This window comes from Mirounga leonina, unplaced genomic scaffold, assembly GCF_011800145.1.
Source record: "Mirounga leonina isolate KUSES-001 unplaced genomic scaffold, KU_Mleo_1.0 Mir_165, whole genome shotgun sequence".
Taxonomy (NCBI): Eukaryota; Metazoa; Chordata; class Mammalia; order Carnivora; family Phocidae; genus Mirounga; species Mirounga leonina.
This window is the reverse complement of record NW_023270415.1, coordinates 56,630,585-56,649,837: the sequence shown is the minus strand read 5'-3', so window position 1 is coordinate 56,649,837 and position 19,253 is coordinate 56,630,585. Positions and strand designations below refer to the sequence as shown.

Genomic DNA, 19,253 nt, shown 5'->3' with positions numbered 1-19,253 from the left:
TTCTTCTTCTTCTTCTTCTTCTTCTTCTTCTTCTTCTTCTTCTTCTTCTTCTTCGTGCAAAAAGGTGGTTTTATTAAAGCATGGTACAGGACCAGTGGGCAAAAAGAGATGTCCCTGCTACTCTTCTGAATTCTAAAATCTACCCCTAAAAAGGGCTAAGAGTCTACAGCACACAGAACACCTTATTTATTAAGAGCACTTTTTCTTTTTTTGGAAAAACTGAGAAACTCTTTTAAAATGTTGCCTTATGATGAACCCCTCCATCTGTCATCCTAAAATAGATGTAAATTTTGCCAATTAAAGAACTCTTAGTGGAACTTTGAGAGTTGAGGGGTTCAGGGCGCTGAGCCTGCAGAAAAGGCATGGCATGCGTAGGAGGCAATATGCAGAGTGTAAAGAATTCAGTGAAAGCAAGAATTTGAATCCAGGCTTAATGCTGAATTGTATGTAGAAGTCCCATAAATAAAACAGAGAAACAAAATGCTCTAATTGAAATGGGACTTCAGAGGATCAGGAACGGTATGCACATAGCAGCCCTCTTACCTCCAGAGGTGTTCTGCACTTCATCAAATTAACTCTCAACAAAACCTAGATGACAGGAAAATTTGATCAGTTGAGTTTTATCCTACTTCAGTATTCTGCCTTCAGAAGACCCGTATTTTTCCAGAAGTATGTAACATCCAAAATGAGATGGGGGTCAGGGATCTAACACATTGGAAGAGACTTTCGTGACCTCAACCAAATGAAATGTGTGGATCCTGCCTGGATCCTGAGTTAATCAAAACAACTATAAAAAATACTTCTTCGGAAGGGAGAAAATCAGGAAATGGGATTAAGAAATGGTTATTAAATTACAGAAATTGTTGTTAGTTTTATTAGATACAGTGGTTAGTTGTGGTTATTTTTTAAAGTCCTCATCCGTTAGAAGTAAATATTGAAACCTTTATGGAAAAGGGGTAGGATATTGAGAGTTGCTTTAAAATATTCCCAGGTTGAGGATACAGGAGAGATGGGAGAGAATAAATGAAACAAAATTGGAAATGTTTATAAGTGTTGAAACCAGATGGATGGGGTTCATGGGTGTTCATTTTACTCTTCTACTTTGTATATGTTTGGAAATTTCCATAATAAAAAAAAAATTCCACTAATTTATGTTATAGTCCACATGAGAATATTTTCATGACCTAAATCTGTCTGGCCTAGTTGGGATTTGGCAGACATATTCTGCCAAAATATGTAGAAAAAGAGACGTAAGAATGGTTAAAGGAAAATACTCATCCAAATTGAAATTGAGTTGAAAATAAGTGCTAATAAAATATTGTAACACTTTCAACTTTTAATTTTGCTTTCCTGTTTTAATTCTTTTAAACATGCAGTAGAATTGCTTATTGTGTTTTTCTTGATTTCATTGCTTTTTAAACACCAAATTAATTTTCAGCTATTGGGAAATGTTACAACTGCCAAATTGCAGATAAGCTGCTGGCTTGCAGTTGAGTACATATTTGTTCCTGAAACAATTAAAGAAAACTGAACTACATTTGCTATATGAGGTTTTTTTTATAAAGCCCATATGTTTAAAGTAAGTTATAGGCAGTTTGAAATTTTGGGGGTGAGTAAATGGTACGTACAGCCAGCTTTAGAGAAGCCTGAAAGTAAATATGATGGATTTAGTCAGTAAACCTAGCTTATAGATCGGCACGGGTATCACACAGGAAACTGCTAACAGGAAAATAAATTAGGATCCTCTTTACTGCTATGAATTCAAAGCAGGACAAGATTTCTGGAGCTACTTAGTTCACTGGATAATCAGGTACCATGGTCAGAGCCATGATTTTGTTTTTAAAATAGCATCTTTTCCTGATTATTACAAAATTGCAATAACAAGATTTTGGTCTATTTCTTTTCAGAGGCAGAATGCTCTCAATGGTGCTCTGTGAAATGCTGACTAATGGAGCACTTCTAGGTTATTTGCTCTAGGGCAAGATTGGCCCCAGGATCTATGGTGGAGGCAAGCTTCTATGTGACTTAAATAGCCCCTAGATAATTAGTGTATGATTCACAAGACTCACCTTATCTAAAATGCTATATTAGTGTAAAGCACCTCTTTGTGAGTTAATAGTTTACTGGCATTGTACTATAATAATAACTAAGTATTTGGAATCTAACTGATATGTGGAAAATATAAACATTTCCAAAATACTGATGAAATTCTCAATTATTATTATATCAGTGCAACTTCTACTCAAACTTTTCCAGTGCTAGATGATGTTTTGAAAATACATAGCACACTGGGGCGCCTGGGTGGCTCAGTCAGTTAAGCCACTGCCTTCAGCCCAGGTCATGATCCCAGAGTCCTGGGATCAAGCCCCACATCAGACTCTCTGCTCAGCGGGGAGCCTGCTTCTCCCTCTCCTCCCCCACTCATGCTCTCTCTCACTCTCTCTGTCTCTCTGTCTCTCAAATAAATAAATAAAATCTTAAAAAAAAAATAAGTAGCACACTAATTTGGTTTGGGACTGATTTTAAATGTTCTGCCTTTTGATGCTTTTGAATAAATTGTTATAATATTTCACTTTATATAGATACTTCACTTTATGTAATATAATATATATATAATATTTCACTTTATATATATATTTCATAAAATCGAGGTTTTAATTGGATACTTATAATCATCTTTAAATGAGAATGCTTTTAAAATCATGAGGTATCCAAGTGGCATTATATCCCAAAAGCAACCTTGGAGCTTTTTATACAGTAAGTAGTTTCACAGAGCATATAGAGAACAAAGAGTACTGTATGTGTATGTTACTAATTGAAAAAGGAAGCATTTTGCATACATGGACATTCCTACAATATTGGAGTATTCATATGAGGTGAAAGTATGAGACAAAATTCATATAACGGTAGCCAAACTTTTTGATATCTTATGTCACCAACAGTAATTTTTTCATGCTTGCACACATAATCAGGTACAGTTCCAAATACATCTTTGATGTGAATCTTACTTCTGTTCTGCTGGTGGTGTGAGCGCACATGTGTGTTTTCTCCTGTGCCATGTTGGTGAATGAAATGCAAGCTGAGCAAAACAGGGGTGACTTCTTTACATTTTTTTCACAGAGCAACTAACCAGCTGAGTGCCTAATACAATCAAAATGAACCCTGAGATACAAAAGAATGTATAGATTTTGAAAAGGACAACAGGCATGTTGAGAATCATGCTGAGATCTAATAGGAATTTACAGTATTTTTCTTTTCCTTTTCCTGCCCAGACTCCCCTCTGTGTGGAACTATTTCTTTTGTGATGGTGTTTCAATGCCTTTGCAACAGAGGGACTAGGACTTAAGATGAAGGGAACTAAAACAAAAGTAGAATGCGCTCTCACATTGCTCCCTTTTTCTTAGCCCGTATAGAAAACTGCCAATTCCAGTTTCATATTCCACCCGAAAGGATAGAAGGTAAAATCAAGTAGACAGAGAAGTGCATAGCCATTTTGAAATCATCAGTCCAATGAACCCTTGACTAAAACAGCTGGAATGCTCTTCTAACCCAATTAGGTCTGTGCTTTGTTCTAAATATGCATGTGTGGAAAGGAGAGTATGAGAAAAAAATATATTATCTAACTTCGAAGGTCAATTAACTTTTGCCTACCAGTGAATTTTCAGATTGAATTAGTAGCATATATATTTACAAGGCTGAGATACTAGTAGTAATAACTAGTACATCTTACTGTGTTCAGGTACTTGTTCAGAGTGTTTTACAAGTGTCGATGTACATGATAACTCACATCAATCCTATGAGGTTAGGTACTTTTATTATTCCCCGTTTTACAGATGAGGAAGTTGAGGCATGGAAAGGTGAAGTGACTTCCTCATGTGACTCATCCTAGATTCAGTCCTAGAGTCTGATTTCAGAACCTGACCTAACTCTTCATTTGCCAATTTTCATTTAGCCTTTATTAGGGCATTCGGACCCATAGATTTGTGATTTTAAAGCATTAGTCCATCTAAATCTGCTCAGTTGCAGATGCTGACAGTATGTAAGCTGCTTTATCCATTCTTTCCTAGAGCAAAGAAATCACATCATTTTAGCGTGTTGGCACCAGGGTGAATGGGCTATTGCCCATCCGACTGCTAGAACTACCACTGCCCTAAGAGACCTACTTCCCTGCCTTCCTCTACCAAATTTGATCCCTTTTACATCAAAGCAAGTTTGAAGTTTACCAATCACCACCTTAAACAGAAATGGTTAGATCAGTTCTTTTAGCCATGGTCCCATCTGAGTCTGAGGGCTTTTTTTTTTCCTTTTAAAACTAGTATGCCACTGGGATACTCTGTGACTGATTCCTGAGAGAAAAACAAAATTGACAAAGGCAAAATTAAAACTCTTCTGTATTTGCATAAACTCAGTATTTATTTTTAATGCGATAACTCCAATCCTAATCACTGAATAACATCAATCGTGTCCATGTTTGTTTTATTATCCTCATTTAAAGTTAATTGCTAAATCAGTGAGCCTCTGTACAATGAATGCACTAGCTAGTTATTTTGATGGCACAAGAATTAAATGCAACTTCCAAAAGTTTCTGACTTGCTTAGGCAATGGTGGAACATTTCAGCAGCAGTGAGAGTAGAGAACTACTTATTTATATTCTAAACAAAGGCACACCCCTCTGGGTGCTAAACCATGTAGTTCATGATGTCTCACCTCACCCGTCCACTGTACTGTTTTCCATGAAGATACTTCCTGAGGGATTGCTGGTCTGCACTGTTCATTCTAACGGTGCAGCCATATTAATGTTCAGGAGTTTCTTTATGCCATCCCAGGTATCCTTTCATCATTTACCGACTTACATTTGGAATGGCTAAATTAAGCAGAATGGATAAAGTCTCATGACTTAAACGAAAGTGACTAAAGGAGAGATGACAGAGTTGGTGCAGAATAAGGAAACAAATGCTCTTTGAAACTTAGTTAAATGAACATTGGTATCATGCAAACCATCTCAGTAAATGGAACCCTGCCTTTCTGCCTTGGTTGGATAGAGTACTGTAAAAATTAGAAGTCAGATAAACCTTGCTTTATGTACAAAGAAAAAGAGATAAACACAATGTCCTGTCTCATTCTGAGTTTATTTGCTCATGGGGGAGCAAACAAACTAGGAAATTTTAAAGTTGGAGTAAATATCCTATCTATCTGATCTAAACTAGAGGTTTTCACTATTTAAGTGATTTAAGCAGACTAAGTGATGTTTAAAAATCTAATTGTAGGGGTGCCTGGGTGGCTCAGTCAGTTAGTGTCTGCCTTTGGGTCAGGTCTTGATCTTAGGGTCCTGGGATCGAACCCCGTATTAGGCTCCCAGCTCAGAGGAGAGTCTGCTTCTCCCCCTGCTCATGCTCTTGCTCTCTCTCTCTCATATATATAAATAAAATCTTTATAAAAAAAATCTAAATTGTATTTTTTTTTTAAATGCAGCCTAGAACACCTCCTACATGTTGTCCATTAGAGGTTGGTAGAGGACTTGCTTTTAAAAATGGATTAAATGATCAGCACAGCAATGATCTGCATTAAAAGATGTGCCCAACATGCCCTGTTGTTGGTTTACAATTAATTTAATTGGCTAACCTAACATCTTTCCATAGGTAAAGGTAAACTGCTACCTCAATGACTACAAATATAGTTAATGGGATCTAAGAGAAAGAATCTCTCTGGACCAGTTGGCTTTCTGACCCCAGCTGTTTCCAGTACATCATAGAATAGAATCAACAATTTTAGTTAGATTAATAAACTGTATTCTAGGATAAAATATGTGGAAAATAAGAGGCTCAGAAGTAATTTCAGAGATAATAATAGATTCTTTGCATAGACTGATTTGTAGTGGTATTTTACATGTTTATTTCTACCTTATTAGGCTTCCCCTTTCTTCTTTTTCCTAGACTGCAATAATACACATATAACATTATAAAACAGATTTCGAACAAAGGAGTTAAAAGATTATTTTTAAGATCTATCATGCTTAAGAAAGGAAAAAAATTCACTTAAAGTGGTGCTTCCCTTAAGAAACAGCTTAGTGTTTATAGCCTACTCTAATAGCCTGAGAACAAAGTACTTTTGATATTCACATGCAGATCTCCAGAGAAAGGGAAAGAAGCCCTAGAGCTGAGATGCAGAGAATTTTGTATCTCTGTTGGAAACGAAGAAAAAGAAGATAGAGGGCTCGCTAATCATTTCAGAAGGCATACTCAGCCCAGACTTTGGAGGTTAATTGTAGTCCTAGAAATAAAAAGATGGCCCAGTCATTAGGTTGAGGTACGTAGATCAGTGTTAAAAGGGTTTTTGTTCTGTTTTGGTTTTTAATGAGAGTGTAACCATGACTCCCATGCAAATCTAAAGTAAACATGTATCAAATTCTTTTCATGTATCAAAAATTTTATTTAACCCAGGAATTAACGAGGATTTCAGTAACTACTACAGTGGTTCAATATAGAATTCAATAGTCAAATATAGATCAGTAGATAGGTAGATTGATACATAGATACACAGATAAGCATGGAATGCTGAAATGAATTTACAGGTCTGTCCATTGGACAATAATCCATTGCATGCATCACAGCCCCCCCAAAACACAGGTGACCCAGAAAGGTAAGCTAAAAAAATATCTCACCAAAACACAACATCCAGTTATCTTTTGATCCATCTTAAAGTCTTTCACAATTTTTTCCTACAAAGTCCTCAACCATGCAAAGGGTGCAGTTGGCCATTCAGAACATTTTAGAAGCAGAAGACCTACTGCTGTGTGAACATAAGAAAACTAACTAAATAAAGGCATTTGTGGACGGCATGGAGAAGCAAACACAAGGTTTACCATTTAATTCTTGAGATTTCTAGTTGAGAAAGATTTGGTTCGGGCTTGTAACATAATTTAGTGAGGCAATACTTAACCTGGTAATGTGTAGGAAATCAGATCACTATGCAAGTGTTCTTGATATTTCATACTACAAAAAACTTATTCAAAAATCTACTTTAAAATTTTATTTTTCATATAATGGTTTAGTATACTCTCAGAGTAACTTTTTTTTTCTCATAAAGACTATTTTTAATTTAAGATTTCCTTGGCTATGTTAATGCAGATTTAGAGCACAGGTAAAGAGTAGTAGCTTACCACTAGCTAGTGAGTGCTTAATGAGGCTAGATTCAACACTCCACTCCCTTACCCCCAGCCCTTCTCAGTTCTCCCCACTGTCAGCTCAGAATTAGCACCACAAATTGCAAGCACAAGTTACTAAGAACACTCCAAGGACATGCCGAATGGTTTTCATTACTTAACGCATTGCAAATATGTGGTGTTTATGGCTATATTGTTAGAAGTTACCCTTTCAACATGTCCAGTTCACAAGTGACACAAAATTCTGGTCTACCTGTAGAGAAGTGAGAATTGTGAACAATAGGCCTAAAAACAAGAAAAAAAAAATTGTTTTTCCTTAGAAAAAGCCCTTGGATGACTCTGGGTTTTTTTTTTGTTGTTGTTTTTTGAGGGTTTTTTTTTTGGGGGGGGGATTGTTTTGTTTTGTTTTTTAGATATTGTTTGTAATGTGGTGGTTTGCTTGGGAACTGGGCATGTTTCCTAATGAAATATTTGAAATATTTGGCAGAATGAGTTAAAAGATGTTGAATTTTAGTGGGTTTTTTTTCCTAATGTCTTCCCAAAAAAGATACAGAGAAAGAATAGTTTATCTACGAAGAGACTTGTTGCGCAGTGTTTTTACAAAGTGCCTGTGATTAGCTAACAGGACAGGGAATGAGAACATCTGCATTATAATAGAAACTTTCAAAGACACAGTTGAAAACAGATCAAATACCAATCTAAACAAATGTAAAAACAGAAAACAAAAACTTTCTTAATATTTTTTGGAATATTTTTGAAATGGCTTGGGATTTGGTGGACCAATATATCGATCTTTTAAAAAGGTCTGGACTGAAATTTCATATGACTTGTAAACTATTAAAACAATAGAATGCATGTATCTGATTCAACAGAAACATAAATTTGTTTTCATGACTTCTAAGAAATGTTTTCAGGAGAATTATTTATGAAAAACAGCACAACAATGGTCAGGAATTGTTCAAAGCAACAACTCTGTATCTGTATTCATTTTCCTTTACCCCACAAAGAACTGGACTGAGATCACCAGCTTATTTTAGCAGGCGCACACAAAAAAAAGTGTATCTTTGTTTACAGTATTATGTGTATGTGTTCATATGTAAAACTCAGCATGTTTCAGATGAATTAGCCTGTCTTCATAGGACCACCAAAGAATGACCATAACCTTGATTCAAGTATAAATTATGATGAACTTTAAAATATATATTCATGCAATGTATAGTTTAATTACAGTAATGTGATTTTGAGTTTATAAAAGTTACCTTGTTTTTACATTATTAAACTTAAAAAACTACTCTTTTAAACCCTGTAATTTTTCTATTCAACAAAGTGTTTTAAGGATAATTTTAAAAATTTATTTCCTTTTTTAAAAAACAAAATATAAGCTTATTTCTGTTCTGGAACAGGTTCTTTCTTTTAAGTTATAGTTTGGGTCGTTTCTAACGTAAAGTTCATGTATAATTAAAGGAAAAGTACAAAAATGAGAGACATAAATATCTATTGATAAATACTTCACATCTGTACTTGCCGTGAAAAACAACATTTTGTAAATATGTATATCTCAGTTGCTGAGGAATTATAAAGAAATATTTTGGCAGAATATTAACAATGCTTAGGAATCATTTTTAAGTTAGAATGTGAACACTGTACCTGAAAAGTATCTTGCTGATACTTTTCCAGTGGAACTATTACTCATAGTGGAACAGCATTTTAAAAGCATTCTAAAAAAATCCCCCAAATTAGAACATTGTCTATCTTATATAAAAGAGGAGAAAAAAATTAGAAAAAGAGAAGAGAGTCACAAAGTGAAAAGAACCAAACTACCAATGGGAAAATCAAAGTTATTATAAAGTAATAATCACCAACCTTGTGATTTCTGATCTAAAAATACATGCTATACCCATTTAATTTATTTTTTAAAAAATAGTATTTAAAAAATTTTATTGCTTTTAGGCCATGGTCATTACCTTTATGACCTGAAATACGTGTGTTAGGCATATCAACCAATTGGCACCTACCCTCTTTTAAAGGTAGAAAAAAGATGAGTATTATATTGTAATACTTTGTTCTCTCTCTCCTCCTCTTTCTATTTTTTTTGTTTTGTTTTGTTTTCGTTTTTGGATGGTTGGTGATTTGTTTGCTTCTCCTGGTTCCTGTTGATCAGTGGTGTTTGGCCAGTTTGTATTTTTCCAGACATCACTCCACGATGTTGTTGAGGTGTATGATGGGCCAACTCAGCAATCTTCTCTGTTATCTTCCCTCTCAGGATCCCATTCAGGTATCCTTTAATAGAACTGCCATGCATCAATTATTGATTAAAGACTGACTTTGATTGGTATTAGAATGAAAGTTGAGATTTATGTCATCCATATGATACATAAACTGAAAATAGAATCACTCTTTATTAAAAACAAAAATAGAAACACAATAGTAACTTAAACTCTTGAGAAAAATATAACCAACTATTTTGGGGGATTGTAATCAAGTAAATATAATAGTCACTTAGTCTGTGGTATTTAATGTAATATAAAATATGTAAGGATTATTTTTAAAATGAGACAATATGTATCAAATGTAATAAAAGCCTCTGGTAAAAAGGTTGAGATTGAAGCTGAACCCTAAGAAAATATATTGTCAGAGGTAGGATATATTAAAGTAATTTGATAGAACATAGATTGACATTTTCAAATAACAGTGTAAATTAATATAATTTGTTAGGTTTACTGAATGAAATTATTTATGATATCTTAGTGTTTGTTTTGTTGAGTAGGAGAATCACTTCCACTGAGTTCAGGTAATCAGATCACAATTCGATTTACTTCAGTTGGACCAATAACAGCTAAGGGATTTCACTTTGTTTATCAAGGTAAGTGACCCTGTAGCCTAGAAACACACTAAGGAATGATATCAGTTACCTCATGCTATGTTCAGAATTATTAATGATGAGATCCTCATAACCATATAGGAGAGATCAAAGTTGTTTTAGTTGTTTTTCTTTTTTTTAAGTTTTGCCCTGTTCCCTCCCTCATCACTAGAGCACTGTTACTTTGACCAAAGTCAAAAATGACCTATTGCTTCCATCATCATTCTCAAGTATGATTTTCCTTCCTTCTGACATATTGTTTTAAAACATTTATTTTTTTTCTGACAACTCTTCACTCTCTACATAGTTTATTTTCCCCATAGCCTAGCATTCTAAATTAAAAATATGCAAAATTTTGTGCTGATGTACTTAGACATGCAGGGAAATCATTATTCCATTCTAAAATTTTAGTTTCTCATTCTCTCAGGAGATTTCAAACTTTCTTCATGGCTATTAAATATTTTTGTGCAACTGAAAGTTTGTTTACGCAGTTTCTTCTTGCCTTTTATAGACAAGCTTCCACATTATCATTAATATATTAAGGTCTATAATTCGAAACATTTTCTTTTAATTGTGTATGATCATGTAGTAGTTATTCTCAAATGTATCTTGAACTTTATTCTTAAGACATTTATAAACATATATGATTTGATACTTTTATTAACTTCCTTTATCCATTTATAATGTTGGCTATAATATTTTACTGTTTCATTTTTAATAGTATTCCTTCATTAAACAGTATGTGATATTACAAACTTAAAAAGGCACTATTACAAGTCACAAGAGGAATCAATCTATTTGGAATTCATCATATCATTTTTTTGGGCTGTTGTCAAACTCTTTAATCCCATCTGTATGTGTTTTAAAAAGAAAAAACATCCTGTTATCATTCTATCTTACTAAACCAAAAAAAAAAAAAGTCACAATCGAAGGACATACCTATAAAGTCTAAAAGCAATTTCAAATTTGATATTGTATGATTAAAATAAAAAGTTCTATTGTTGTTAATCTGTCTGACTTCTACTTAGCCTTGAACATAATTGTCTTCATCAATAACAAACATTTTGAACAGCTAAATTTGTGAACATACTGTGAAATTAGTAAAATGTTGTGTTTTCTTTTCTAAATCTATGAAACTACTGAAAAATAAAATGTGACATTACCTCATGAAACCTGACACATGTTTGAACTTGGTATCCCAGTTTAAAAAGAAAAAAATATATCTTTCAGTTATCATACCATAAATTGAAATACCTATTTCAAACCTTTTTGTTACATTAGTAAGAGTTTAGTAAAACAAAAAATAAGAAAAAAACCTTACTTGATGATGTTTAAAGGATCAAAAGTAAAATGTTTTTTAAATTAAAAAAATCTTGATGACAATAGCAAGTATTCATTTTAAATTGCATTTTATTTTGTATGAATATTAAAACTTTTAGAAATGTATTCAAGTTGTTAATTTGAGTGCTGATAAAAGGTGAAGACTTCTTTGAAATTTGTTTAAATAGTTACATTTTGAAATCTTTATTTCTCTACTAAATATGAAATTAAAATCAACGATTATTTGTATACAGCTGTTCCTAGAACAAGTTCCACACAATGCAGTTCTGTGCCTGAACCAAGATTTGGAAGAAGGATTGGCAATGAATTTGCAGTTGGTTCATTGGTTCTTTTTGAATGTAATCCAGGATATATCCTCCATGGATCCATTGCAATTAGGTGTGATACAGTGCCCAATTCTTTAGCTCAATGGAATGATTCCTTACCTACCTGTATTGGTGAGTATGTAAATTTGAATGCTTTGTGATTGTATATATTTTATATCGAAATTAGTTATTTTGCATCTATCAATAATCCTATTTTAGATCTAGTGGTTATTCATTAATTTTTAAATACTTCATTAGTTATGATGTACATAAATATGCAAGTAAATGTGGATATTTGATGCAGTTCGGATGTAATGTGATAAATCAAAAATATTTTTTGTTGAATTAGCTGGGTAGTTTCCTCATTTATTGATTTAGATGTTTGAAGATATACGTACATATTGCCAATAACACAAAATTTGAATGCTACTAATATGGGATTGTTGAAATAAATATCTCTAAAATTTTATGCAGAGATTCCTATGCCAATATGTAAAGAATTTATATATCTTTTAAAGATCTCAGAAGCTGATTTTTTTGGACATATTCTACTTTGGCATCAAAAGAATTACAAAATATGCATTAGAAAATAAATCTGTTTTTTATCTATTAGTTATAGGTATGTGTAAAAAATACAAAATAAGAGATTTTTTTCAGTCTCTCACAGGTCTAAGTAATAATATTTTGAATGAGAGGAATACATAGGATTAGCCAGAAATCTAATCATTTAAAACTTAATTTTTGCAAGACTGTATCTACTTTAAATTGGTAAATGGAATATACACTTTCTAAAGCTATGGGCTCTTAACCCTGTTAAATTATATGAAACAGATTAAAATATTTTCTAAGCCAAAATTTTAAAATTTTATATTATTTCAAGATCATTACAATGGCTTTTGGCTCTTGTACAGTTCCATAGATGTGGAAAGGGTATGTTAGGAAGTTTTATTTCTTCTTTAACCCAAGAGCATATCTGGAAATTATTTTGTTTGATTACATGGTATTACATTATTTTTTTTAAGATTTATTTATTTAGCTGAACGAGAGAGAGAGAGCATGTGTGCAGGGAGTGGGGGGCAGAAGGAAAGGGCGGGGATCTCAAGCAGACTCTCTGTTGAGCACGGAGCCCAAGGCAGAGCTTGATCTCAGGACACCGAGATCATGACCAGGATGAAATTAAGAGTTCGATGCTTAACTGACTGAGCCACCCAGTCACCCCTGATTATATAGTATTTTATTAAAAGAAGAATGGTAAGATTTAATCTCAGGTTAAGAAATAGCTCTTGTGAATTGAATTTTTTCATTGAAGTTATACTGGTATATGATTTAGAAAATAGGAGGAAGAAATTTTTAAATAAAAGATAAGCAAAATTTTGTTTTTATTTTAATAATCTCAATTCCAATTTCTCATAGAGGGTGACATGATTGTGTATATGCACACATATACACTTATAAATATATAAAATGTATTTTTAATAACACATCTTGCCATACCTGAAAAGGAATTACGTGAATCAATACTTTTTATTTTTAACTTTTAAAAACATATTTTACCATATTTTAACACAGATTTAACATAATGTTAGCTCATAGTTCATTAAAATAAAGTGTATTTTAAAATTGTGAATCAATATACTAATTTCTACTGAGGAAGGAGTAAAGATAAAGTCTATTGATATCATTTATAGAACATGTAATTTGTATAGTATATATCTGTGCTAAGTATCATATATTTACTATCCATATCAGGACATTATTAGTAATTGTGCTGGGAAGATGGTATAAAGCAAGGCAATTATGAATATAAAGAAAGGATGGATGATCACTTGGTCTTTCTAGGAACTTGATATCATCAGCCCCCAAACAGATATACCTAGCATATTTCACAGGGCATTTTTCTTACACCAAATATTTTAGTTCTGCCCACTATAATAAGTGGAATGTGAACTATTATTTTATTATTCTTTACTTTGTTGAAAATTACCTATAAAAATAATTTAAAACAGTAGAAGGCTATAAATGATTCTTCAACTTTCTCATCTTTCAGCTAAATAACCACAATTTCTGATATGATTACCAATTACTTAATCCTTTCTATTTGCCAGATTTCATGCTGAGCAATTTAAATACATATTCAATTTAATCCTTACAGCACACCTTTGGAAAAGTTACTTTCAGAATTTACAATTGAATAAACTGAAGTTTAGAGAGGTAAAAGAGTTATTTTTAAACTGACAGGACATAGTAGGTGGTGGAGTAGGGGCAGTAACTAAGTTTTTCTGACTCCAAACCTCAGCCTAAAATGAGAGGACTACTTCTTTTTAAGTTTTGATTTATAAGCTAATTCTTTCCTAATTCAATATCTGTATTTTATTTATAATGTGAGATTTCTTACCCTATTGAAATACATTTTTGACAACCAACAAGTACAGGAAAACAAGTAATTTGGAGTTAATGTTCCTCCTATTTTTTACCTAGCATAGAACTAGGGTTAATGGAACTAACAGATCTTCCCCTTTCTGTACTTTTATACTCTCATAAAGACAAAACAGATGTTTCTCCTTTTGAGCCACAATATATGTTGACTTCATACTCTTCTTATAAAAGAGTAATAAATAATCTAAATTAAAGGACCATGAGCTGAGAGAAATGTTCCTATATGTCTATGCCAAAATTAGTCATGCAATATGCATAAATCGGAAATTACATTGCTTTAAATCAGTTTAGTAATTGAAGACAGACACATGATAATAATAAATCTCTTCAGCTTCACAATGGATTTTTTAATATTTCTCTATGAATGTCAGGAATCAGTCATTATTTCTTTTTCCAGTAATTATTTACATAATTTGTGTCATGGTTAGTTTATTTATGTAGGTATTTGTAGAAAATATCAATACCATATAATAGAACATAACTAGGTAAGTAGATGTCTTCATTTAGTCTCATATACATGATGAAAATTCCTTGAAAATAATCATTTATTATAAAAATAGAACGATATAATGACATCTGGAAATTCATAAACTAGCTCATTAATCTTTAAATATCATTGAAAAAATCCATTTATTGCTCTAGTTTGAGTGTTCAGAGAACCTATATATGTAAAGCACTGAAGTGTAAATCTATAAATTATCCCTTAAAGGTTCTATTTGTATATTTATCGTGTTAATTGGGAAAAATTGTAAAGAATCATGTAAAACCAAGTAAAATCCCCACAGCTGGGAATTGTAGGTTCTCAGCATAAGGGTTAATTAAGTCTTAGGCAATAGTCTTGTGCTCTGACTTTAACACTGAGATGTGGTGAGTTACCTCATGATCCTAGAAAATTTACACAGTTTCTGATTCTCAATTGCCATATCAATAAATCAGGAAAATAAGAGAATTTCCTTGTAGGTTTGTTGTGACTATTAAATGGTTTGACATAGTTCTAGTCCAGAAAGTACTCAATAGTTAAGTTGTTTTTGTTGTTGCCAAATCTTCCCTCACAGAATCAGGGGAGAAAACTTTAATTCTAAAGGTATTGGATTTAGAGTATAGAATTTACACGCAGTGCTGACAAAAGGCTTGATATTATTGATTCTCATTTGTTGATATGTTGTTTTAATAACATTTTAAAGTTAATAAATGTAAAAATTATCTTCCACAGAAGATTTTTGCATCTTAAAAAGGCTAAAAACATGGACTCCTATCATCCTTTCCAATTCTAATAATTTAAGGTCCCTTGAATGCAACATTTTTTTTTGTACTTAAAACTTTTAAGAAAGACATTGGAAGAAATATAACAATTTTCTTGAGAATAATAGTAGTTATTTATTAAAATATGCTATTTTGGGAGACTGAAATTTCTTTTTTTTTTAAAGATTTTATTTATTTATTTGAGAGAGAGAGAGCTCATGAGAGGGGGGAGGGTCAGAGGGAGAAGCAGACTCCCTGTTGAGCAGGGAGCCCGATGTGGGACTCGATCCCAGGACTCCAGGATCATGACCTGAGCCGAAGGCAGTCGCTTAACCAACCGAGCCACCCAGGCACCCTGAGATTGAAATTTCTATCAATTGACACATTTAAGGACAAATGGTTGAAAAGGAACTGACTTAAAACAATAGGCACATGTTCATGATTTGTTTTGTTCTCATTGTTTGCAAGAGTATAAAATTAAAATAAAGTTAAAATTTAAACAGTGATAGGGTACCTGGCTAGCTCAGTTGGTTAAGCATCTGACCCTTATTTTCGGCTTGGGTCATGATCTCAGGGTCATGAGATCCAGCCCTGCGTTGGGTTCCGTGCTGGGTATGGAGCCTGCTTAAGAATTTTTCTTTCCCTGTGCTGCATGCTCATTCTCTTAAAAAAAAAAAAAGGCAAACAGTGATTAATACAATTATAATTGGCTTTGAGTATGTATATTTAACAAAGATTTGCATTCAGACTTTTCTTCTGTTGTTGAAAAGTTAAAAAACTTCATTATCCAAAGAAATTTCTTTTGTCTATGAAACTATGAAAATGAGACAGGGTTAGAGGAAGAAAGAGATAAAAAGACATTAAGAAAGGAGTAAAACAAGAAAAATGAAAGAACGTTTTAGGAATAAGAATGGGAATGAGAGAAAAAGAATATACTGTGTGATAAGGAGAATAAGAATTCTAAACCCTAAACATAAATCATTTTTATTTAAAGCCGAAGAAAACCCCTAGTCTATATTATTACAAAGCTTTTTGTTGGTATCTTAATGGAAGAAGATGTTAGTTTATTTTTGTTTGTTTCAAGTTTTTAAATTCCAGTTAGTTTAATATATAGTATAATATTAGTCTCAGGAGTATTACAAAGCCTTTTCATATACGTCACATATATCAATCAGTCAGTTAATCCCAGTGTTTTTGCCATCAGAAATAAAAATCCATGTAAATAGAAGGAAGATGATCCTATTCAACTATGATCATTTCAGCAAGGACAGAGCTCCTACTAGACACTAAAACCTATCAGACTTTCAGACCAGACCCTAGTTCATGGCTGATACTCAACTTCCAGAGTAAATGTCAGTGTATTTTCCCCAACCTGGCTGGATTCGGCCTCACTTTCTACTTTAAGGGCAAAAGGTGAAGTAGTCAGGAGCCATTGCAGTCTCTCCGTCAAAAGTCCATCTGTAGGTAGGTCCCTGGCCTTTTTGAGAAACCTGTTGCTGCGTCTCTGGAGAATCTGAACATAGAACAGACTACCTTTTACTTTCCATTGGTTTGAAAATGCATACCTAGAGATAGAAAATTGAATAAGACAGCAACTGCCTAGTTCACATGAAAAGGATTACTTTATACCATTTAAGAAATAATGTACACCCTGGTAAATCCAGAAAATTGAATGTATAACAGAAGAACCTATGGTATCAGTGTGAGACCAAAAATAGAAAGGTGATGATTCTAAATGACACTCAGATGATAACTCAGTTTAGGTTCTACCATTTGGTCCAACTGCTAGTCTCTACATAAATGAAAATATACTTGTATTGCTATTTTTAATTGTAAATATTTTTAGCTTCAAAATGTTCTGAATAAAAATAATTGTCTTAAAATATTCAAAAAAGGAAAAGGTTTGATGTCTTAAAGATTCAAATATGAGAGTCAAGTACACAGTCATCTTTAGGTTAGTATCAAAGCATTATCTTTAATTTTATTTATTTTATTTTTAAAAAGATTTTATGTATTTATTTATTTATTTGAGGTGGGAGGGGAAGGAGCAGAGGGAGAGGGACAAGCAGACTCTGGCTGAGCGCAGAGCCCAATGCAGGGCTCCATCTCATGACCTGAGCCAAAATCAAGAGTTGGATGCTTAACCTACTGAGCCACCCAGGTGCCCCAAAGCATTAGTTTTAATTTTAGTTCATTTTCAACATTTGTTCATGGATAAAATATTAATTGCCTCAAGATCTTTGAACTATTTTTCCTGCTTGGAACATGCATTCCCAAAGATATCTTTTAGGCTTACTACACTTCATTCAACCTGATAATCTTCCTTGAACATCCTATCCAAAATAATTTTCTGCTACCCATCCTCCATTTTGTTCTATACCTTTACCCTGCTTCTCCTTAATGACAACCATCTCCCATATTATATGTAGCTTGGGGTTTTTTGTTTGTTTTTGTTTTTTGTTTATTTTGTTTTGTTTTTAGTTGCTTAATCTTTCTTGTCCTCCTCTGCCCTGACACTGTATTGTTTTTATGTTCCTCCTGGCATTTAATAGGTGTTCAATAAACATTTGCTTGGGGAATGGGTTTTAACAATTAACTGTGATAATTTCCTGAATTCTTATAGACCTCAAACAACTGGACAATTTCCCAAGTCCAGGGCCCATGTATTTTTAATTTCAGGCTTTTTTAATTTATTTTTTTAATTTGTTTCAGGGGTACAGGTCTGTGATTCATCAGTCTTATATAGTACCCAGTGCTCATTACAACACCCTCCCCACCAGATGGTGATGCTCTTGCTCACTTTGCTTGCTTAGACCTTTACAAGCCATTGGAAGTTTAGACCTCTTCTGAGAATATTTCTGTAGGAAAGAGACATAGGTAAAATACAAACAATAGATTTACATATTATATAGGTGGTTTTATTCTGAGAGAGAACAAATTCTCTGTTTTTTACAGTTTAGATATAATCTTTGACAGTCTATTTACCAGATTTTATAATTGTATTCTCTCTACCTTTACTGTTCAGTGAATGCTCAGTTAACAACTTAAGCTAAGTGAGCATCCATTTGAATCCAAAAGAAGGCAGCTTTCCACAATCCTAATGATTTCCATCTCCACTGTATTATTTTAGTTTCACGGTTCTTACTACTATTACCAACACTTTCCTTTTTTTGTTGTTGTTGTTATAGCAAAACACAATAAAATGTTCCATAATTTTGCAAAAACTGACAGACTGAAATTAAACTGTTGAGTGAAAAGCAGCCCCATTAGTCATGATATGTGGGTGGTGCTTATAGTTAAAATGGTCAAATACTAAGGTAGGGGATCCACAAGTTTAAATGAACAGTATGTAAATGATACTTAGTAATCTTGCACAAATCTGTCATATCCAGCCATTCTTAGGCAAATTATAATGAAGTACAGTGATATTTTGATAAGAACATTGGACTTGGAATAAATATAAAACTGAAAAATATGCCAAAGACTGAGTTTTTATCTTCCAAATTTGACCTTGTTACACTTCAGATTTCTTAATATTTTCAGTCTCATGAAATTCCAAGCTCTCCTCTGAGACTCTGTGATTCAAATAAACCCCTGCAGCCACTAATAACTCTGACAATATATGGCCTTAAGCAAAAGTACTTTTGTTAGTGGGGGGTCTCTTTTGAAAAGCCCCTGAACCTGCCATTTATTGCCCTTAGGCAAAAAATCTATTTATTTTTTTTTTTTTTAAGATTTTTTTTATTTATTTGACAGAGACACAGCAAGAGAGGGAACACAAGCAGGGGGAGTGGGAGAGGGAGAAGCAGGCTCCCTGCAGAGCAAGGAGCCCGATGTGGGGCTCAATGTGGGGCTCGATGTGGGGCTCGATGTGGGGCTCGATGTGGGGCTCGATGTGGGGCTCGAT

At 33.2% G+C, this 19,253-nt stretch overlaps 1 protein-coding gene across 3 annotated transcripts in view; it reads left to right on the top strand.

Moving 5' to 3' along the window:
- Positions 1 to 19,253, top strand: part of CSMD3 (CUB and Sushi multiple domains 3) — a 1,201,062-nt gene that overhangs the window by 1,025,582 nt on the left and 156,227 nt on the right. For 2 of the 3 annotated variants that reach the window (XM_035011781.1, XM_035011780.1), the window contains 3 exons: positions 9,324 to 9,437; positions 9,930 to 10,025; positions 11,597 to 11,800. In XM_035011781.1, the coding sequence (XP_034867672.1) occupies positions 9,324 to 9,437; positions 9,930 to 10,025; positions 11,597 to 11,800 (414 nt within the window). The remainder of the gene's footprint in view (positions 1 to 9,323; positions 9,438 to 9,929; positions 10,026 to 11,596; positions 11,801 to 19,253) is intronic. The other variant, XM_035011782.1, reaches the window with a different exon arrangement.